Source organism: Eupeodes corollae, chromosome 1 (assembly GCF_945859685.1).
Source record: "Eupeodes corollae chromosome 1, idEupCoro1.1, whole genome shotgun sequence".
Classification (NCBI taxonomy): domain Eukaryota; kingdom Metazoa; phylum Arthropoda; class Insecta; order Diptera; family Syrphidae; genus Eupeodes; species Eupeodes corollae.
In genome coordinates this window covers 159,988,370-160,013,279 of record NC_079147.1, presented here as the reverse complement: position 1 = coordinate 160,013,279, position 24,910 = coordinate 159,988,370, and the positions used below count along the sequence as shown (strand labels likewise).

Below are 24,910 nucleotides of genomic sequence, written 5' to 3'. Positions count from 1 at the left end.
TAAACGACCTGTCAAAAAAATTTCAATTTTTGTTTTCAATGGCTGCGTTTGGGTATCTTGAATAGGTGGATTTTTAGATACCTTTATGAATGGATACCTGTATTAAGATAGCTGTCAAAAAATAAAAACAACTTTTAGCTGTTCACAAAAAGCAGATAAACATTTAAGCTTCGAAGTCAAAATTGTTGTAAGATAAAACATTTAATGAATAATTCAACTGATTCGTAGGACGATGACGAATTGATAGGTGCGTAAGACCTAGCAAATTGTTTATCTACAAATACAACTTCAACTAACATTTTGTATCTTTTTGTTTACCGACAAATGCAAAAAGGGGAAATCAATTTTCAAGTTTCTTGAAATTCAACCATGTGTTAAATCAGCTGTTCTGTCAGATACCTACACACCCCAGAAACTCTTGGATAGCTTTGGATTACTTTTTTGACATCTCAGCTGTTATTTTACACATAAAACACTAACAAAAAGTTATCCGAATACCCTATCTGTCTGAGATTGAACGCAGCCAATGATGAAAACCAATGATAGCTATAACTGACGCCTAAAACGAATCTTTGAATTGTGTTCCAATTTCACACAATTCCAATGACAGATTTCTGTATTCTGTCAGTAAAAAGAATAAATTGATTTATTTTACCCTTGGGAAACCACACTAGATCGAAACATAAGATATGTGAATTAAAAAAAAAATGTTTAACACATTAAGCGATAATTTCTGAAACACAAAACATAATTTGTTTTATCTTTTTCTAACAATTTAAAGGGTATCAACATGTGGTTTTTATTTTAAGATAAAGTTACCCGGCATTTTAAACTGCCTCCTTATCAGTGTAATAAAAACAATAAAATTCACCTCTTGGTGAACGAATTCTTAATTTTATTTGATAAAGAAGTAATCATACAAAATAATATAAATAAAGTTATAAACCTTTTAAAATTAATCGCTCACTCAGCAGTTAAAGTGCATGAGGGAGTTCGTTTGTGGTAATTCAATGAACCAAGTTAAGAAAGAATAATTGCTTACCATACACAAAAATAACTTGTTTATTAAATCGAGTAGAATATGTATGTATATGTTTTATTTTTGTATTTTTCGATATTTTACACAAACAACTACTTTTGAATACTTTTTCGCGATTTGATTTTTCTTGATTAATGGGTTTTTGAACTCTGCGTTCTCTCGAATTTCAGAGAGGACAACGATGTATACAAAAATGATCAAACCAATCGAATCGGGGTAATACGATAAGAGATAGTGATGTATAATCATTAAAGACGTTTAAATTGATTTAGGTCAATAGAAATTCGATTTACGAATTTAAAATTCTTGGCTATAATAATAAAATAATAACAGCAATGATTAAGTTAATAAAAATTGCCCCAGTGAGATATCAGATACGAAGAACTGAATTGATTCTTTTCTGTGATTGATTCTTAGTTTGTCTTCAATCTCTCAATATTCGATGTCTAAAGCTTCAAAGCAACAGTCACAACCATTATTACGTTTTAAGTAATGAGTCCGAATATGATGCGCTTACTAAAAAACATTTATTTTTGGAGTCCCCGAAGGCTTTAGATACTTTGTTTATTAGTCATTATTTGAAGCGGCTAAAAAAAAAAGTTAAAGGTGTGATGGTGCAAGGAGCAATTCCTTATTGCGGCATTTACAAACTACATTTTAAATAAATACGTTTTCTTCGATGGTATATTTAAAGACGATTTTCATATTTTCAAACCCTTTTTTAACCTCTGCGGTCGATTTATCAAAATGATTCAAACAATAAACACAGTTGCTAAAACACAGAGCCAAAATTTTGAGGTTTACCTAAGATGGTACCATAGCACCGTGATTTGACCATCATAGAATACTTTTGGGATGGCTGATACGTTATTCGGATCAGGAAAACAATTTGGAGTATACCCGAAATAAATCAGACCATCGAATTAGTCTGAAGCTTGATTTCGCTAAATTATTTGGACAGTTATGGAACAGCTAAAGTTTGAACCTCGGAATTTGTCGGTTTTTGTGAACAATTTGTCATTAAACTTTGAAGGCTTAAGCTTCTATTAGACGGTTAACGTAAACGGTCAACGCGTTAAATCTCTGACGTAAAAATGATTCACAATCTGTTCCAATGGAGTCATGTCACATCGCGCTGACTAGCATATTTCGAGTCAACGCGTTGGCCCTATTTTGTGACCCCATAATGTGTGAGTCAATCCTATTGGGACAAGACACTCGTATTTGAGGGTGCGGGGGGTTATGGTCTTAAACAAATTCGATTTTCCCTTTTGTAAAAGTGAAATCGTAGAAAGAAAGCCTCATGCCACTCACCAGGTGAAACAATCAACTGATAAAAACTCATTTCGATGAGAGTGAGAAATGGTCAGGTTGATTGGCCGTCAAGATTGCTTGGTTGATTTGACACATCTAGATCTTTGATTTATAGGATGATGTGCATATATGTACGTCAAATTCTCTACATGAATTTTTGAATTGTTCTTAAAAGCAATAACAAAAATTACGAGATATCTAAATGGGTTTTAAATTATATAAAAAAAAGTTCTATTTAGAAAACCCAAACAAAAATGTATTGTGAAATAAAATTTGTTAGCTAATTTTGACTTATAGACATTTATTAATCATTCAAATAAATAAAATGACAGATTTTAAAATTTACATTCATGTTTTAAAACTTCCACGCACCTTACTTAGATTACATCCCACAGAGACTTAAACCCATAAATAGCAATTGAACATAAATACATAATAATGTATTTTTGTAAAAATAAAAATAACTCAATTTATCCACACCTTTTGATTTGTTTGCGTACAAATACAAAATACAAGGTGGCGCACGAATCGTGCAACAAAAATATAACGTAACATCTTTTTTGAATGTGAGTAATGCATCTCATTTCCGTCAAATGGGAATTTAGACGGGAGTTTGGCTGTACTCCCCCAAAAAATTGAACAATTATGAGGCTGATGAACATGTTTGACCAATCTGGAAGCATCGCACGAGGGTTGTACGTATTGAGGATATAATCGCCGCTGTGGTATCGACAACACAGGCAAATCTAAGCGTTTTGACTCGAAACTTGTCAGGGCAAATTGGAGTTAGCAGACGGTCATTACAGCGGATACTTCAAGGTGACTCAAACTTGTTTTCGTATAAAGTTTTACAACCAAGTATTTTTGGGCCATACTTCTACACTTTTTTACCGAAAAATTGTGTTCAGTGACGAAGCTCATTTTTGGCTCAATGGGTAAGTAAGTACTTCTTCAAAGATGATGCAAATCGTGACGTAACTGTGGATGGTGAGCCCTACCGTGAGATGATATCCAACTTTTGTTTGCCCAAAATGCAAGAGCTTGACTTGCATGACATGTGGTTTCAACAAGAGGGTGCCACATGCCACACAGCACGCGCAACAATGGACTTATTTCACGTTCGGACCAGCCAATTCGCCGCCTAGATCGTGCGATTTAACGCCTTCAGTCTATTTTTTGTTGGGTTATGTTAAAGCTCATGTCTAAACAGACAAGATAGCTTCAATGGACGCATTGGAAGACAACGTTGAACCATTTATTCGTGAGATACTGGCCAAAATGTTGGGAAGAGTATGCCAAAAATTGACTAAGCGGTTGGACCATTTAAGGAACAGTCATAGTATGTGGACCGTTTCAAATAAAGATTTCATGCATTTTTCTGAATTACTTTCCTCTTGCTTTTAAAAATCACCCTTTATATAAGGTAGAATATTTGAACGCATTCTTAATGAAAAATATATACTTTTGTTTTAGTTTTATTAAGAGCTATCAACTTTCTAAAGACTGATATATGTTCTTACTTAACACCATATCATCCGACATGACTACTCGCAGAAGACTAAATGCTGTTCCGATTATCATTAAGGTATCAGCAGCATTGAATTCTTTGACAACAGAAGAAGGAATACCAAACCGGTGGTGACAAGACCGCTGGAATTGCACAGTACTCCAATCGAAAGTCATGTGCGCGCTTATGATGAGTTTTGAAACGAATGAGGAAGATAAAGTCCAAACGCTAATTTTGGCAAAAATCACGAATTCCCGGTGTAATTGGGGTGGTAGATGGAACCCATGTTCTACTTACACTTTGACAAAAGAAAACTTCGCTCGAAAACACATTTGATGTAGAGTGATTATTTTCGGTTTTGCCTTGCTTTGAACTCTGCTTTCAAGTTACGTAGTTCTTCGTTTATTCAAAAGTTCATAAGAGTATAGTTGGCACTACTAGAACTATTCGATTCTCGTTGGTTCGAAAGTAGTCAAATAGATAAATAGTACCAAATTTTCCAATTCGAGCAATTTCATTGTAGAATCGAGTTACAGAGTAGGGCCTCTGACCTCACTGCAACAGACTTTTTGGTTATGTCAAGCAGGAGATATACAAAACGAAACCCAGGAAGTTGACTGAATTGAAAAAGCCCATAATGATAATAATTGACGCGTTCGCAACTTCAACCCTTAAGGCCGCAATGAACAATTTTGTGGTCAGGTGCCGCATATGTGTGGGTGAGCTTGGAAGTCATTTGCGGTCTATCATTTTTAAAAACAATTAACTATTTAAAATAAAATTTAATTTTCTAACCAACACATAAAAATGAAAATACTGATGAAAAAATAGTTATTTGAATTTTTTACTGTAGCGAAATTGGTGCGCCACCCTGTACAATGATTTCGTTATCTTGATGTGAATTGATGCGTTTTTTACAGTCTATCTAAAATTTATAAGTGAAGATCAAGTTCTAATAGGTGCAGTCGTAAAGTTTAAAATTCTAAATGAGTCTTTACATGTATCTGTTTCTGTTTTTAATGCATGTTCAATTTATAGCCTATGATCTCATTACGGGAAAGAAAAAACCACATGCATAGTTTTTGTATTTATATAATTTTGAAATTTAAAGAAATTAAAATTCTATTTAAAGAATGAACTGAACTTCATTTTCTATCGTACTTCAAATATTTCTGTTGATTTAGGAGAGAGAATCTAATGAATTAAATAATTTACTATTCATTCACTTAAATTGTAATAATAATAAATGTTAAGTAACTGGTAACATAGTTTTATTTATGAATAAAAATTGAACTTACCTTGAATGGATAGTATTCGGCTGAACTCATTGTGATGCTTTTATTCAAATTTTATATCTAAAAAAGAAAACAAACCAACAAAATAGATTATAACATTACTCATACTTTATAAATGATAAATCAAATTGTTTGTTTCCTAATAACACTATTTCAACAACATGAGTTATAACTTTAGAAGCAAGTAGGTACCTATTTTGGCAGCCTAATCAAGGCCAATTCAAAAATTAAAGCCTAAAGTCATAATAAATATAATACAAGGTATGATTTGCCCTTCCTTTGGCTCGCCCTTCAAGTTTAAATCACTATCTATTACATCATCGGTCTGTTTTTCTTCCAACTTAAAAATCGTACGTTAGTCATAAACCTTTTCATTCACTACATTTAATCTATGACATCATGATGGCATTAAGATTGTGAACAACAAAATAGCCCCACATGGGAAAACTTATCCAGTTTGTTGTCGTGTGTTTTTCTGTTTCTAGGCCTTTATCGCTTTTTGTCTTTGGTAGATGATATTAGACCACAACAAAACTGTCGTTTTTGTCATTTGAATCGATATTTATTGTGCCATTTATAAAAACAAAATTAAGGCAAAAAAATGGACACAATGTAGGTATACCCATGTTTATAAAATTAACGATTGAGAATTGGGATAGTTCCTATAATAACACACCACAGGATACATACATTTAATGATTTCTTGACACGAGAATGAAAGCATAGACATTTTAATATCTATTCTTAATTATCTTAAGTAGATATCTATAGTGCATGTTTTAATTATTATTTTTGGAGAATAATTATTGGATATAATATGTTTAAAATATTTACTAAGCCACTTTCGCTTTCCAGGAAACCTTCATTATGTTCAATTATATTCCCATTGATAAAAGAGTACTTGAGTAAAAATTCAGTTCACTTGAACAGAAAAAATACACAATTGGTCTTGAAAATAGTCTTGATTGTTTATTTTAAAGTCACGTCATATAACAAAATTCATAACGTTGAATCATATTATACTTATTCATTGAATGATCAACATTTTCTCTATACCGGAATTTTATGATTAATTCCTCTTTTCATTTGAAATATTTAAGAATTTTAGGATTTTCAATATGAATAACTTATGAATGTCAAGTTTTACATACTCACGTATGTCGTCAAAAAATTGCAATAAATAGAATCTTTTGAATGGCCTATTTTTTGAAAAGGCATCGCATCAAAAGGTGTTAGCTAATTCTTCTTTCTTTGTTTTTATAAACAATAATATGTTAAGCATAGAAAATATAGCTTCGAATATTTGTAGGTGTGCCTCATAGTGTAAACATAACGAATATTTGCTGCGCAAAAACATCAAAGAATCGTATTATTATTGTTTTCGGAAAACAGGCGTAAAAACATCTATGTTATGTGTCTGACTCACAAAAGTATGAAATTGACTCAAAATTGTCTATATTTTTTTATACATTTTTATGACTTCTTATGCAAGAATCCTTTAAATACAATATATATGCATGACTCTACAGGCTCTGTAACAATGAACCCTTTTACACTAAACTTGAAATGAAATTGTTCATTAAGTAAATTACAGAGTTATAAAGTTCAGCTTTCAGTTAAATGTAAGAACATGATCAGCTGATATTTTGACATAAGTACTCTCGACTTGATTGGTTGTGGGCAATCTCATGTTGATTGATTTCGAACAGCTGTTCTTTTACACCACGTCAAATATTATGAGCAACTTTATTGGAAAGTTAGCCAAGAAAAATCTCCCTTAGTCTGCTATTACACGATGAATCTAGATGCATGCGACACTTCGAACAACATAAGTGCAAAAGAGAAAAAAAATTCGAAAACATGAGACGCAAGTCTGCTATTACACGATGAATCTAGATGCATGCGACACTTCGAACAACATAAGTGCAAAAGAGAAAAAAAATTCGAAAACATGAGACGCAAGCAAATCGACCTGTTACCCTGGTTACAAGAGGAGATCGAGGAATCGAATCGAATCGAATTGAGATCTCGATCCAGGTATATGGTGGCACTGAATCGAGGAATCGAATTTAAATGGAATCGAAATGACATTTGGGTTGTATTTGTGTGCGTACTGCTACGTGAATAATTTTCAAATTTTAAAACAATGCTCTCAACACAAAGACGAGCGCCAAATTAAATTCAGCTTATAACCAAAAATACTTCATTTAAATGGAGTATTTTTGCTTAGAACAAACATGATAGAAAAAACTTATCGCACGCACACAAGCAAGACCTCACACACCATTAACTCGATTCCCCGATTCAGGTTTACAAACAAATTTTCGATTCGATTCACCTCTTTCAGTGGGATCGGATCGAGTAATCCTATTTCGATCCGATCCAGGTCTATACGGCGCTAAATCCTGATTCAATTCGGATTCAATTCTCCTTGTAAACGCGGTATGTGTCGCACGGGTAAAATTTTCCTTGCGACAATTTGACGTTTCTCTGTTCTCTTATTCGTATATTTGCTATTCTCTTTCATATGGTTTCGTTGTTCGAGAAGCAAACTTCGACGGACAGTTCATTTTGTAGGAATCTATGTCTTTGTTTTTTGACTACGCACAATTGTTGTCAATATAAATCCTTTCTATATATAATAAAACTCATAAAATTTACAAAACAAAATGTTTTTTATTGATTTTGAAGAATAATAAAATTTTCTCGATTAATTAAAGTAAACAGACAAACAAACAAGTCGATGACGAAATAAAAATGAAAGAGAACTGTCAAAATAGATTCATGAATCTAGTTTCAACGTGTAATAGCACTTGAGAAACAGGATAGGATCACAAAGAAGAATTCGAAGATGTCGCATGCATCTAGATTCATCGTGTAATAGCAGACCAAGAAAATCGACCTGTGTCGCACGGGTAAAATTTTCCTTGCGACAATTTGACGTTTCTCTGTTCTCTTATTCGTATTTTTGCTATTCTCTTTCATATGGTTTCGTTGTTCGAGAAGCAAACTCCGACGGACAGTTCATTTTGTTTACATTTTATTTACTACGCACAATTGTTGTCAATATAAATCCTTTCTATATATAATAAAACTCATAAATTTTACAAAACAAAATGTTTTTTATTGATTTTAAAGAATAACAAAATTTTCTCGATTAATTAAAGTAAATAGACAAACAAACAAGTCGATGACGAAATAAAAATGAAGGAGAACTGTACTGTCAAAATAGATTCATGAATCTAGTCTCAACGTGTAATATCACTTGAGAAACAGGATAGGATCACAAAGAAGAATTCGAAGATGTCGCATGCATCTAGATTCATCGTGTAATAGCAGACTTACTATCATTTCAAGTCAATTTATGTCAAAATGACAATTGATCATGTTTTTCATTCAACTGAAAGCTTAACTTTAAGGAGGTCATCTCATGTGATTAATTCAAAAAATCGATTCGAATTGAAAAAGGAATAAGTAATGGTCGCATATACAAAGGTAGTGGCCAAGTAGTCAAGGGATTTTGATTGGCTTAATCTAACTACAAAAGGAGTTGAAATTTCCCCTCCGACGTTGTGTACAAAATTAGTGGAGAATTATTTTGACATTTTAGAATTCAAAATGAAATAAATCGTTCAGTATTTAAATACAAATCATTCAAATTGTGTCTTAAATTTGCTTTTATCGAAAAAAAAATATAAAAAAGAAAATGTTTCTTATTTTATACATTTACATTTGTCAATAATATGACAGTTCCAGATTGACTAGCTTTGTACTCGTAGTGTAGTTTTGCTTCACAAAGCTAGTTGAATTTTGACAACGTAGCCACCAGCTTGCTTGAGGAGTGTTTTGTAGACAATTTTGTTTTGGTAGTTTTTGCACGATCAACTTAAGGGAGAGGTTAGTGAAGTAAAGTTTCGAGTTTGAAGTTTATGACACTTGAAAAACAAACTTGCTGCCTTGGTCAAAAGGTACGTTTAAAGAATGAAATGAAGTACCTTGTTTTCAACAAATGTTACTATTAGATTTTTGACATTTGTATGGTTTATATATGTAGATAGTTGAGGGATCAAGTTGAAAACTTTTGACTGACTATGTACACATTTTTTTAACATCATCTTTAAAAGTTTTGTAAAACAATCAATGAAAATAATGAATTTGACCCATGTATTGTTATAAGCTTCATTTCTTGTCGTGATTTACTATTTTGGATGTGCATTGCTTCAAAATGTGAGTTTTTAATGACAGCTTCTGATTCAAGCGTTTTTTAAACTTCAATCTTAACCCATTATAATATGTATTTATGCGGTAAGAATCGTAGACATAATGTGCAATAAATGAAAAGCAGGATTTTCGCTATTATTATAATTTAAAATTCTTACAGTTTTGACAGATTCCGAGAGAAATAATAAATAAAGAAACCTATTTAAGGCTGGAACCATAGACAGCTGGAACCTTTTTTTAGGTTCCCAAAATCAAGTGAAATGACAAGGAAATCTAAATTGAAAATCGAGTGAAATTGTTTTCAGAGTTCTATGATTGCAATACTTTTCAAAATCACTTAAAGGCCGCGTTCAATCTAAGACAGATAAGGTATCCGGATACCTTTAGTGTTTTAAGTGTAAAATAACAGCTGATCAAAAAAGCTAAGATGTCAAAAAAGGAATCCAAAGGTATCCAAGAACTTCTGAATTTCTGGGGTATGTAGGTACATATCTGACAGAACAGCTGATTCAACAAATGGTTGAATATTAAGAAACTTGAAAATTGATTTCAGCTTTTTGTATTTGTTGGTAAACAAAAAGGTACAAAATGTTAGTTGAAATTGTACCTATTTTAGGATGTTCTGTACATAATAGACGATGAAAAAGCTATTTGCCTCCGAATTTTATTATTTATTTTTATCTTGCAACAATTTTCACTTGCAAGCTTAACTATTTCTCCGCTTTTTGTGAACAGCTGAAAGTGTTGTCTATTTTTTGACAGCTATCTCAATAAATCTATCCGACTCGTTCAACAAGGTATCTAAAAACCCACCTATCCAAGATACCCTATCCAACACGAGATTGAACGCAGCAAAAGTGAAATTAAAGTAGCTGACATAAACATCATCACATCAGTCAAAAAACAAATTTGTTCACTGTCATAATTTGTATAATTTCTTATGTTTATTTTTGTTTTGTGTTTTTTAATAAAAAGTGTTTTTTATTTGCACTGTGTTGATACACTTTTGCGGTTCTTTGCGATAAGCAGTTTTGAAATATTGGGAAAGACTCTGGTATCAAAGTATAGTTTCTGAATACGTCTTGAAAGTTTTCAAATCACTCGAAAATCGCAAATATCGAAATGTAGAACGGAAATTCACTTCGTTTTGAGTTCGAAAAAATCAATACGTACCGATAATAGTTTATTTCGGAACTCCTATTTTTTGAACGGATTTCAATTTTATTTCAAGAGAAAATGAAATGCAGAATCTAGCTGTACGTGTGCTGTTAAAATGTACCACCTTAATAAAAACCAAATATTAGTACCTAATGAAAACATCCAAACTAAATAAATTATTTACCGCAGCCCGAAAAGAGAAATGAAAGTACCTAGAATCTAATAAAAAGAACCAGAAAACGAAAAAGTATATGTACCTACATACTATTCAAAGAAAGGCGAAAAGAAGACAGAATACAGCCATGGAAAAAAAATGCTATCATTCATCATTGACGTGGCCGAAAACCGGTAAAGCGGATGAGACTAATGCAAAAAGATTTTCCTAGCACCGAAACATCTAGAGATTCCATTCCTACAATTTATACTAAAAATGTATAGATACAAAACAATCTCGTGATAGCTACTGTCAATCTTTAATTTACTGAAAACAAAATAGAGAAGAGATCATAAGATACAACTCTCAAAGTTCGAAGACTAAGTTTTAGATTAGTTTTATTTTCTTAGCGGCAAACGTCTCGTTTTCATTGGTTGGATGATGCACGACTGACGACTCAACGACTGTACTCCTCCAGACTTCACACAAATGAATCGCTTTTACGACCCATGACCAGTTTACTGAATAAAACCATCATCTTTACAAAGTTCATTAAACAAATTGTTAGCGTTCGGGCTAATTCAAGTTTCTCTATTTCTAAATAGAGTATAGTACAATAGGGTAGGGAGGCGTTCTTGAAGCAAAAATAAAAAAAACAGCTTCTAATGTGAATAAGATAAACTTTTTGGTATAATTTAAAACCCAACACAAATAAAATTCACATAGCTATATTAAACGAAACGTAGCTAAAGCTACAGAACTATAAAACGAACGAAAAAACGCAAACGGAACACCAACAACCAACGTACAAAAACAAATTCCACAGCACCAGAATCAAAAGCAAAAACTACGAAAATAAGATGATGTCATCTTTTTCTCTTTTTTAGGGAACTGCGGGTATTCAGTCAGCTAGGGAATGCAAATTTATTTCTTTTCAACATTTTCACAAATCGCAAAAACGGTAGGATAAGGAATACAATTTTATTCCAATGGGGGGTTAACTACAGTTACGTTGCGACTGTTGAAATTCCGTAATCCGTAGAAAGAAATTCCTTTAACCGCACCCCAAAAATTAATAAGAATACAATTCCTCGTAGAAAAGGTATAAAATTGAGCACTTGAGAGATAATTTCCACTTATGGTTTAAGGAATTTATGGTAGAAAAACACAAAAATAACCATTCAAATATTGTTTCAAAAACCAAACACAACACAATTTATATATAAAATTTCTTTTTCACTTGTCACTGAATATTGAATATAGTAGCCGGGTTTTACTTACATGCTCTTTGGCTGAAGACTTTACGAAAACTGGTAATTGTTTGGTTTCTGAAGGCGGCTTTTATAAATTTATAAATGTAAATGGAAAAGTACTCATTTTTATGAAGTCTGTGACGTCATTAGTCTCTCTTGAGTGAAAACAACTTTAGACAAAATAAAGCTTTTAGTTAAAGCTTAGTTAGAATTCTCGTTCTTAGAGTTAGGTACGGTAGCCGTAGCATAGATAGGTTTGGTTTAGCATAAGCATTAAGCACTTTAAGTTGTTATTGTTATTAAGAAATTAAATTTTTAAAACATGACTCTAAATAATATGACAGGACGTTGTAAATGCGTGATGCACTGATGCCTCAGCCTCAGATGAGTATAGTTAGTTTTTGTTTGTGTAATTGAGTAGTCACACATAGTGTTTCAAAGGAGGCTAGTGATGCAGTTTATACATCTATTAACTGTTGATTCATTTTGATTACAGATGAAGATAGAATAAAAGGAATGATACAACTTTTTCCTGGAACAAGAAATACAAATTCTGATTATAATCATAGGTACAACACAAATATGGATAATGGAATCAAAGGTTTGTTAGGGCAAATTTATGTAAAGTTTGAAGAATTCTAAGTAAACAAATAAATATCCTTTAAATCTTTTTAAAATTATGTACATATAGGTACTAGGGTAGACTTGCCTTATTCCGTGCGTTTCCAGTAGTCGGCCACCTACCAAGAAATTTGGCGTTATTAGTGAATATTGTAGTGGTACTACTCTGGATAGAGTTTTTAAAGGCTCTGTCATCTCTTTTACTAGGTAGTTACAACATTTCCAGTTTCGTTAGACAAGTATCCTCGGTCAGTTTTTAAGTAATTCAGTCGGTCTTGTCGGGACTCGGATGTACTAAGTTTTTGTTGAAAAATTGTTAGAGAGATACTGTTCCAAACAGAAGTACACTCCGGCCGGAGATAGGAAACTTTATTATTATTACTTTTTTCAGTAAATGACACATGCAGGGTTATCATAAGACTCTCTGAGTTATCATAAGACTACTGGTACTTAACTGTAAAACACGCTTCTATCTGCTCAGAGAGTCTTATGATAACCCTGCCGAATACTTGAAACTTGTCTCCTTATTTCGGCCCCTTTTCAAACGGAAGAAAACAGAAAGAAAAATATAAGCCAATTTTAGTATAGGTTATTATGTTTTATAAAATATTTACCTAATTTTTTTGGTATATTAAATTATATGTGTATTAAAATATTTTAAACATATTTCGGTACTCAAGATAGAAATAAAGAAAAATTAATTCTTCAAGAGAAGAGAACCGTACAGCCTCTTACACTGAAAAAGATTTAACCCAAGCTTTATTTGATATTAGGGTAAATAAAATTATAAGAAATGATGGTCCGAAAACTCCGTTTAAAGTAAACAAGCCAAGAAAGAAACTACACATTCTTAAAACGCCATCCTTCTTTGAGTATTCGTAGCCCTGAATCAATTTCAAAACCTCGAGCTGCAATAACTGAGCAGGGTATTCGAAAGTAGTTTCGAGAGCTCGAAGTTTATTTAAAGCGCCCAAAACACGATACAATCTATCGTACCGACTTGAGTTGTACCGATATCGGTAGCGATGTCGAAAGTGAGCACAAACACATACGACTAGCTCACGATTTGATCAACTGTCAAAATAGTTCCTCATTTTCATCTTCTATTCTTTGTTTAGAGTTTTATTTTGAGATTGTGGCAAAAATTAAATCATGAGTGACTTAAATAAAAGAAAAAAAGTTATATTAATATGTACCAGTGTTATATTAAGTGAGAAACTTGAAATAAGAAGAAAAAGAAAGTGGGCCAAGGAGTGGCTCCTAGAAAGATCATTATATTCGGACATTTATCTGGGTTAACAAACTTAAGGTAACTGCGCCCGAAATTATAAATGCTATTTACGCATGAATGAAAGGCAATTTCGGGAGATTCTTAGTTTAGTGGAGCCTTATATAAAAAAAACAACACACTTTAATGAGATCAGCTATATCGGCTGAACAGCGATTAATTTTAACACTACGATTTTTAGCCACGGGAAGTGATTATAGTGATCTCCAATTCAGTTCACGAATATCTCCTCAAGCTATTGGAAAAATTGTTCCAGAAACTTGCCTGGCAATATACAAAACATTAAAGAAGAGATATTTAAATGTAAATTTATTTTTAAGCATAATTTATGTAAAATGTTATGAGTCAATAATTTTATTTCAGTTTCCATCTTCTGAAAGTGACTGGAAAGCCATTGCCAATGGATACAAAACACAATGGGATTTTGAAAATTGATTTAACTCCATGTTCCGAAAATGTGCAGCAAATCTTTTTCCAAGAACATCGAATTCGTCGTCGTTTTTGTTCTCATCTTTTTGGCACATAAATTCACTTGCCTTCTCAAAAATTTTTTTCTTTTGCTGGTCCAATGATAATCTTTTTCTTTTTGGCAATATTGCTGAGTTACTGCTGCTCGTCCTAGGTGTCTCAGGTTCAATAAAAGTACCCTAGGACCAAAATATTTAATTAAAGTGGGTATAAATATGATTTAACAGAAACTTACTTCTTCCTCATATGCAGAATTTGTCATCGATGAATTTTCTTCTCTGGTTGCCTCGGTATCTTTCAAAAAGAGAAGCTCATTGAAGTACCACAAAGTAGGTATGTACATTGTACACATCACTTGCTCCACTGCCAGTGCCTTTTGATGATGAAATTTGTTTGAACTCCCGTCCAAAGGAAGTTCTCAAATTTGCTATTTTTTTGCGGACGAAGTCTTTATTTGCGTTGGGGTTTATTTCCTTGCATTTTTCAGCCAGCTCCTGCAGTCCTGCTTCTCTTAATATTTTGTTGCTATAATCTGGAATGTAAACAGTCCACAGACAAGGCAACGACCTGTACTTGTCAATAAATTCTAACCAGAATTCTTTTTCTGTAATTGAAACCATTTTCTCCTACTAACTTGCTGCCAGTCAAAACAAAAACATCGGTTTCACGGTCGTCACATACGTTACAAACGGTACGATTCTCATCAAAGCAGTCGTATGCAACCTCTTGTTTTCGCTCGATAGCATTCGACTATGCGCTTTTAGTACAGCGGATACTTTGTTTTACACACACAATACAATCATCGCATGCGATTCAACTTTTGTACGATAATCGGTACAATAATTGTATCGTGTATTGGGCGCTAAGAAGTGAAAACGCGGCAGATATCCTTCAAGACCCGAAACGAATGTTGAATAGCGATGAGACTGGTTTTAGTTTGGCTCCAAAAACGGGAAACGTTCTTGCCCAAAGAGGCATAAGGACGTTTACCATGTCAAATTAGCAAATGAGAAAGAGACCCTGACAGTTCTCTTAACTTTTTCTGCATGTGGAAAAACACTTCCACTCATGGTCATTTTTCACTATAAAATGTCACCTGCATGGTTGAAAACAATTGAAGCCGAACAAACTGATTGGTTTTTTAGGAAAACTATAAGTGGTTGGATGCGAAACGAAACATTCCTCCAATTTGTAAATTTGGTTGATAGAACAAAAAATCAAACTACCAGTTCGATGGTCATGAATCACATATGTCCATGGGAGTCAGTTCAGTTTGCAATTTAAACAAAATTATTTTATACGCTCTCCCTCCCAATGCTACGCACATAATGCAAACAGGCGATGTGGGTGCGTTTAAAGGCCTAAAATCGGATTATCGAAACGTTGTGTGCGAATTCAACAGGAACAATCCCGGGCATTCTATAAAAAAGGACAACTTTTGTGAAGTTTTGGGCAGGGTCCTCCAGTACAAAGACGGGACTACAAAAGTGCAAAACACGTTCAAAAAATGCGGGCTCTACCCATTTAATCCTGATGGACTACTCCAAATGCGTCCAAAACACTTTGGAGATGGTTGGCCAGGCTGACAACGGCGCCGATGTTTTAGAAACCATTTCCTATGAAAGTTATTTGGAAGCAATGAGAGTAGTAACCTCGGTAAAAGATGCATTGAAAATGAACAATATTGACCACGACATTATTTTAAATATAATAAAACAAGCTCAACAAAGCCAAAGGAGGGAGAATAACATGTTATGTCCTTTGAAGGCAATTACGAAGTCAATGTTAGGGACGAATTATTAAAAGTTCCTTCAGACCCAGATACCCTTGAAATTGCATACATTACCATCTTGTGAAATTGAGCATCAGGTGACTAGAAGTGTTTACAGTACCTCGCCAAGACAGCTTAGTTTCACAGGTAGCTTATATTTTCCATTTTAATATATCTTTGATCTTGTAACATAATAAACTACTTGTATTTTGTATAATTGTAGAACAGCCGAATTTAAACCCTTTAATCGAAGAGGATAGGGATGAAATTACCGATTTAAATGCTACGGATGAAATTTTATTCCAAAAAATGTGTTTTGAGTTTGTGGGAGAAGTTGGTAAGATTCTTAAATATTTTCAAGTTTAGATATGAGTTTTATTGTTTTTGCTTCTCAAAAGATTCAACTTCAGAAAGAAAGACCCCATTTGAAAAACAATTGGTATATCCGTAGCTGGAAAGTGTTCCAAAAAAAATAAAGAACACTTGAAGCTGCAAAATCCGCAGAAATTGAGAAGTGGAAGCTTGATCGCCAGACGAAAAGGGCAAAAAAAAACATGAAGATGTCCTAACAGGTTTTCGTGTCTGGTTAAAAAAGTTGTTAGTTGGAATAATCTTAAAAAATTTAAAATTACCAACAATATTTTTCATATGAAGAAACAGTTTAGTTTGAAAATCCAGTTTTTGTGTTAAATAGATTTTAGGAGCATTTCTTAAATTTTTATAAATTGGACGAATGTAATTAATTTGAGATATCAAGAACCCAACCCAACATCAATTTTTACCAAATTTGCGTACTATTCTTGTAGATTTAAATTTTAATGAAAAAACGGATTGTTGGATTTTTATAAAAAAAACTACTTAATTTTGAAAACAATATTTTCTGTGAAATAAACAAAGTTTGAAAACAATATTTTTAATTTTTGAAAAGCTTTTTGATGCGAAAGTAATTTTTTAGTATTGTTTTTTTGTTATGTTTTTATTTTTTGTAAAAAAAGTGTCAATTACATTTTTCTCAAAATTTTACCAAATGTTAAAAGCGTTATTTTTCGTTGCACAACATTATTTTAGAAAAAAAAAAATCATTTTTTATTCGTAAAATTTTCGAGGTGATATTTTTTTTTTTTTCATTTTGTTTTTTGATTTATAAAAAAAACTATTTTTTTTTTCAAAAAATATACGTTATACGGTATCACGTTACATTTTATTATATAAAATTTAATTCAAATCTCTAGCGTTTTTGGTTCATGAGATATTTAGGGTTAACCAAAATGTTCACCTTTTTTTTAACTGCTATGGCCGGGTTTATCAAAGTGTGCTCCGCCAAGAATATCCAAGTGCACCGCGGAAATATTTGAAAAAATATAAAAATATTCAAAGACGGACTACTAACTAGTTAATTTTGGGCTTCTAATCTTGTAATTTTGATCGCAGCAGTTGAACTACAAACAAATTTCAAATAATTTTTAGTTTTTTTCAACGGTAAAAAAACAACGGTAAAAACACATTCATGATGCTTTTTAAGCATTTAACCGCACAAAATGATTTCAATGATTTCATTTTGTTTGTTCAATTTCGGTTTTCCACATTTGTATTTTGGATTTGCTGAGACAAGTGACAACAAACCTCAATGCGTAATTTGCGGCAAGGTGTTGCCGAACAGTGCAATGTTTCCAACAAAAATGCAATGTCACTTTGCAGGGATTCATCCAGATTGCAAAAGCAAACCGACTTATTTCTTCAAAAGAAAAGTATGCTGCACTTACATAATCTCAAACCATTACTACTTATCACTCAAAGAGAGTGAACAAAAATGCGTTGATGGCGTCCTACTTGGTAGGTTTCTGAATAGCGCAAATCGGTGAAGCCCATACCGCTGCTGAAAACTTAATAAAGCCATGTGTTAAAGATATTGTCGAATGTTTGTTGGGTGTAAAGGCCAACAAATTAGTTGACACCGTTCCTTTGCCAAATAACACAATATCAAGACGAATCGGAGACAAGAATATGAAAGCTGCTTTACTTTTACGAATAAAAGTCAAAAAATGTGCGATTCAAATGGATGAATCAACGGATGTTGCAGTGTTTCCTATTTTAATAGTACAGTCATTTTAAGAAGATCTGCTCTTCTGCAAGCCGTTGCCAACTACTACAACTGGTGCTGAATTTTTAATTTAGCTGACAATTTTTTTTATTTTAAAAGACATACCATGGATTAACTGCGTGATGTATGCACGGTGCCAAGGCCATGATTGGAAAAACGTCCGGTACCGGCCGTGTCGCAAGGTTAAAGCAAATTGTTAAAGATTGCACCAGTAACCATTGCGTTCTACACCGCGATGCCGGTCTCCCTTAAAGAGATGTTGAACGAAAGCGTGCAAATAATTAACGTTATTAAATCACGGACAAAGAATAGTATGCTTTTTAAAGTATTGTGTGATGACATTAGTAGTCTTCATACGTCTTTAATTCTTCACGCAGAAAAATACTGACGTGGCTTTTCGAAATGAGAGCTGAAGTTAGAACTTTCCTCATTGACGACAACTTTGTTTTGGGGGACATGTTGTGTAATAAGCGTTGGTTAATGAAACTGGGGAATATGTCAGATATATTTAAAAAATAAATGATTTGAGCGTATCACTTCAGGGAAAGGCAATAACTGTTTGCGATGCCAGTGACAAAATAGAACCATTTAAAATAATATCCAGTTTTTAACTGAATCTATAAAAAATCGAAATCTAGACAGCTTCCCAGTCCTCAAAGAATTTAGAAGTAATAGATTTGGACATTCCCGATGATATTTTAAATGAGTTTACTTTCTCCACTATTTTCCAGACGAATTCCACCTGAACATTAAGGAAAACGTATAAGTAATAAACCCATATTATGCCGTGTTGGAAAAACCACCATCCCTCACATCGCTGCAGTTTGAATGCTTAATATTGATCTGACAACAAATTCTGCGATAAGAGAACTTTTCGCAACAAAGAAGTCTTTATCGGAATTTTGGGGTATGTCGAAAGACGGGTTTAGTTTACTGTCAGAGAAAGCTAAAATAATTCTTTTGCAGTTTTCAACAACATACATACATACATGTGCGTATCAGGGTTGTCTCCATATGTTGGAGCCAAAACAAAATTAGGATCCCGTCTCGATGCAGGCCCTGATATATACGGTTGCAGTTCTCCCAATCAACCAGATATTTCAGCTTTATGCAAAAATAAGCAGTCACATTATTCCCACTAAAAAGAAACTCCATATATTTATAATGCAAATTCTATAATTGTGTAATTCCTTATTAAGTTAAGTTAACATTGTTCTTGTGTTGTTCGTTGTAGAAACTGTTTCCTGAATAAAATAAACGAAATTTGAAAAAAAGTTATTGAATTTGCTTCATGTAACTGTGAAAAATAGCATATGCGCAACGAAGTGCTCCGCGTGAATTTTCTCACGCTAGAAGTGCCCTGCGACTTAAAAATATTGGGAACCGCTGAGCTATGGTAAGAAAACCACCCAGGCAATTTTCTTGAGTGCCCTTTCTGCACTATTTTCTGTATAACAAAATTTATTTAAAGTCGATATCTCTTTTGGTGCTTGAGCTATGGACGAAGATAAAAACGCCGCGAATGTACGAACACACGCACAGACATATTTTCAAAAGTCTTTTATTTGGACTCTAGGGACATTGAAACCAGGGATGTTGCGAAAATTCGCACCCACATCCGCAATTGCGAATTATTCGCAATAATTCCAACATCCACATCCGCATAAACTGATGCGGAGTTTGTTGCGGATGTTTTTTAACGCTTTTTTCAAATTCGAAAAATAGGAAAAGCACGGCATACTATATCATGATTAATAAAAACGACCCTTTCACCCTAATTAAAAAATTTAAATTCAAAAATCTAGGTCCCAAGTAGGCGACGACAAAAGCAACAACAAGTCATATGCAATGGTCACAGATTTGAGGATATAAAAGCTCTTGCTAAGTGGCCAGAGGACACAGTTTATTTTTATATGAAAAATTGATACAGATACAGAATGTAAATGCCGCCACAAACAAAAAGCAGAATCTGGATCTATTTTAATTTAAATAAAAATGATCCTGACAAGTCTGAATCCAAAATATGTCGTTAAACATACTCACGAAAGGACGCACGACTTCTTCGTTGAAAAACCACTTGAAGTCAAAGCACCCGCGTCAACAATGAAATTCTTTTTAAAAAAAGAAAGAAGATGCAGGTATGATATTTTTTTATAAACATAAGATTCTGAAATAGCTTGTTAGATCCTTTATTTTATTTTCGTACAAAATTATTTGTTATGTTCTTAAAACTATCTTTTAACTTTTTAGAAAAAATTGTAACACCTTTACAAGAAGCAAAGAAACAACTTTCGTTATAGAGGAATCTTTGCAAAAGGGAAAGCAATGGGAGATTAGCAGCAGCAACTCACATAAAATTGACAAACTGATTGGAGTAATCATAGTGCTTCAGAATTTACCATTTAACTTTGTAGACGGACTTGGATTTCGCTGTCTTATACAAGAACTAGCACCCAAATATAATTTTAGAGGACGATTTTGTTTTACTGATTTTATTTGCAGTGAACTGTAAGGCAAAGTTGCTGCTAAAGTCAAAGGATTGCTTGAAAAATATGACTACATGTCTTTTACTTCGAATATTTGGACAGATCCCAGCTCAAGTGTTTCCTTGCTAAGCTTAACTTGCCAAGGAGTATCAGAAAACTTTGAACGAACATCAATCGTATTAAAATGCGAGATGTTTGAGGCTCACCATACATGTGACAAATTTAAGAACTATTTAGTGGAGCTGGATTAATATACGAGCCCCTAAACAACAGATTACAGTCTGAGAAGGCTGCAATCTTGCTTTTTATTAAAAATAACTCACCCATTTTTATATTTAATTATAAAACACAAAGATAATCAATACAATTTTCCTTTATTTACGGACTTAAAATTGTTTCTATTTAATAAAATCTAAAATCCGCATCCGAATCCACATTCGCAGATGTGAGTCTCAAAAATCCGCATCCGCTTCCGCGGATGTCAAAATTTGTACATCCGCAACAACCCTGCTTGAAACGTCGAGAAATGTCAAAATTTTCAATTCGACAAATCGGAACCATTGCAATAACTTCTCATGGGAAGATTATTAAAAGTATGCATACGCCGTGGTACATACTTAAGGCCACGGCATATAACATATTTACGGAATAATATTTGAAATATTAAGTGGACCTAAGAATGAACACCAAGGCGGATACTTAACTTTTCATTGAGAATTAATTGCTACATTTATCAAATCATTTATCATTTAAATGATATAAAATAGGATATCATAATATTTTTTTTTTAATAAAAGAACTCAAAAACGAAAGTGATTAAACTTATTTTTCGATAATAAGTCAATATCAAGAGTCAAAAAATGCATATGAGTAAATTTATACTCATTACGTACAGAGAACTTTCTCTATATTATTGCATAAATTTAAATCAAAAACCTGCCAAAAAGTTCTTGATCAAATGAAATAAAATCAAAATACAATTTAATTATCATTAGCTTTAAATATAGAACAATACAAATACTGATAAGAGGTAACTACACTTATTTAATTAAGTTGTTTATTATTTAAATGAAATAAGTAATCGGTGAATGAATCATACAGCTTTTTGTATTCAATTTATACGACACCATGACGTCTGAGAATCAGAATCACTTAGTTTTGAGCTTTGGCAAGATCATTCTATTTCTTGGAATTCGGATTTTTGCTCATACCGCAAATACTTATGATTCGTAATTTATTTTTAGAAATGTTTACATACCAAGAGTTTTGTTGTTACTTGGCCAGAAGAAAATTATATGCCCGGGTAGCTCAGTCGGTAGAGCGTTGGACTTTTAATCCAACGGTCCAGGGTTCAAGTCCCTGCTCGGGCGGCCTTGTTTTTATGTTAAGAATAAAAGTAGGGTAGCTATTAGCCATGTAATGATGCTTATTACTTAGATAACATACAGTGAATCATCTTCATAAGGAAGGAGAACATTCGTAACATCTATTTCACAATGTAACCACAGCAACCGGTCATCAAAAGGTTAAGAAAGTTCATATGGAAAAACACTTTTATTTTTATTATTTCGCAAAAAATAAATATTAACCTGGAATGCTGGTTTTTAAGACAACGACATAAACTATGATAGGAATAATAATGCAGAGTAAAAATCGAAATTCACAAGTCCATTAACCTAGAACCGTAGGCTGCAAAGACGAAAGTAGAAACATGAAAGTGGAATCTCAGTAAATGCGGAGGATATGAAAATACCATTTCTGCAGACTGTATAACGGGGACGATGAATCGAATACCGCTGTCAGACAGGATGATCCAGTCAACATAGACTACAAAAGCCAATAATGCCGTCCTCCTGACTTAGACGAAGTAAAGATTGCCATATCTAAGCTGAAGTCTAATAAAGCCGCTGGAGCAGATGGCTTGAATTCCAAGCTCGATGAATGGAACCTCAGTACCTTTCGATGTCAAAAAAGGTTTTAAACAAGGTGATTCAATGTCATGTGATTTTTTAACATGTACAGAGCTCACACGTCAACACTAGAGGCACTAGGCGTGTACCATCACGATCAGTGAGCGCTCAATGTCAGATTGACGGAGGCAAAATCGTTTTGTGGGACAAGAATCTCCGTACAAACATAAGCTGTCAAAAACATACGTTGTCAATGGTAGTTTTTCATTATAGGTAATAAAATAAAAACTTAAGATACAATTAAAGCAAAATGAATAAAAGGAACAGTAAGTATTTTGACCTTGACCAGACATTTCAGGTTCTTAGCTCTTCAGGTAATTATGTAGCTTAATGTATAGCTTTATAAAATATCTTATTTTTTATTTTTTTTGTAAGATTTGGAGAAGTAAATCGTTTCGATCTTTTTCGACCTTGATTTCCCGCTCCCTCAATTTTACAAATTTATCGAGATTTTCTTTTTCCAGCTTAAATTTTTCCTCTTGTAAAGCAATTTTTTTCTCATCTCTTTCTGCAGCTTTCTTTAAAATTTTAATGCGTTCTTCCTCCAGCCGATGTAGTCCTAGGGGGTCTTAAATAGAAAGAAAAAAGTATTAGATAGATAGTTAGTTAAAAAAAAACATTTGCTTTTCGGTAGTTCTAGTTATCCTTACCAGTTCTCAATACATCTATATTTTCGGTTGTATCGATCAAAAGATATTGCACCCCGTCGTCGACCTCAAAAATTTTCTGAACTGCTTCACTCATGTTAATTAATTTATAAAAATGTTGTTGAAAATGCTGATATGAAACGATGAATAACTCTTGCTAACCGCTGTTTCTTTGAACTAAGAAAACAATTGAGTGGGAAAGTCCTCTCTCGAGGGTGGCAACAAAGTGTTGCTATATAAGACCCTTATCATCCCCGTCCTGCTATACAGTGCAGAAGCATGGAATGTGACAAAAGCGGATGAAAGCACCTTGGGTCGGTTCGAGAGAAATGTTCTTCGTGTAATCTACGGTCTACGAGTGGAGAAGAAGGTGAAACGACGGGCTGTACGGGCTGTAAAGCGACGTAGAATTAGCCGCTTTATAAATCTAAGCGATTTCTTTCCTTACTTTTAATTTTCGAGTTATCGAAATTCGAAAGTACGGAAAAAGAGCAATGGATAGGGGGGACGCGAAATATTTCTTTGTACTAAAGGGAACAGATCGCTAGAAATCGCTTGTCCACTTATACACATAAGAGGAAAGAGGAAACCACAATGGTGGGCCTCAGAGCTTGACTTGCTCAGGAAGGAATGCAGGAAACTTTTCAACCGGGCCAAAGCTGCAAGACTAGCCTCTCATTGGGACTCCTACAAAGAATCCCTAAGAATCTACAAGAATGCACTAAGGAAATCCAAGCGATCTTCTTGGCGATCCTTCTGTGGCATGATAGAAGAAACTTCTGAAGCCTCTAGGTTACGGAAAATTCTTTCAACTAATCCAGCTATGCCAAGCTGCTTGAAAAATACAGACGGCTCCTGTACAAATTCAAGTAATGAATCGCTGAACTTACTATTGGTTCCTGGTACTTTCCTGGTAGTTCTCTTACCGAAACTTGCAACAGTTTTATACGTTCAAGTTCAAATACAACATATCCACAAGGTCTGATCACAAAGGATAAGCTACAATGGGCTCTCAACAGCTTCAAACCATTTAAAGCTGCAGGACCAGATGGAATAATACCAGCAGAATTACAAAAAGCTTCTGATATAATTGCACCAATCCTTGAGGCAATTTTTACCAGCTGTCTTTACCTGGTCCATGTTCCCTCGGCATGGAGAAAAGTTAAAGTTGTTTTTATACCTAAAGCAGGTAAATGCTCCCAAGTCAATCCTAAAGATCTACGACCTATAAGTCTATCATCATTCCTTCTTAAGACCTTGGAAAGATTGATTAATATACATTTAAGGGCACGTATCAATACAAGACTTCTGTCTTCGTCTCAACATACCTACTGTGAAGATAAATCGGTGGAAACAGCATTACACACTTTAGTACGCACCATCGAATATTCCCTTCATCATGAAGAGTTCACTATGGTTGCTTTCCTTGACATCGAAGGTGCCTTTAACAACGTGGACACATCTGCAATCACATCTGCACTGACATCTCTAAAAGAACTCTTACAAAATGCCTTAGACAGACTAATACTTTGGGCTGATCGGTGTGGAGTGGGTGTTAACCCACACAAAACCGATCTGGTCTTATTTTCGAGGAGATACAAAATTCCATTTGTCAAC

The 24,910-nt window shown here is 33.6% G+C and overlaps 1 protein-coding gene and 1 non-coding gene across 12 annotated transcripts in view; one reads left to right on the top strand and one right to left on the bottom strand.

The window, feature by feature from the left end:
- Positions 1-12,059, bottom strand: part of LOC129943341 (annexin B9) — a 37,104-nt gene extending 25,045 nt beyond the window's left edge. For all 11 annotated transcript variants that reach the window (XR_008781213.1, XR_008781215.1, XR_008781214.1 and 8 more), the window contains exons 1-2: positions 11,970-12,059; positions 5,159-5,215 (exon numbers count right to left, since the gene is read on the bottom strand). Coding sequence is in view for 5 of the 11 variants with exons in the window: in XM_056052704.1 (XP_055908679.1) it covers positions 5,159-5,188 (30 nt within the window). In the remaining 6 variants the exon portion in view is untranslated. The remainder of the gene's footprint in view (positions 1-5,158; positions 5,216-11,969) is intronic.
- Positions 12,060-21,973: 9,914 nt separating this feature from the next.
- Trnak-uuu (transfer RNA lysine (anticodon UUU)) lies at positions 21,974-22,046 on the top strand. Its single transcript has one exon. It is a non-coding gene; the product is annotated as a tRNA-Lys (tRNA).
- The last annotated feature ends 2,864 nt before the right edge of the window (positions 22,047-24,910 follow it).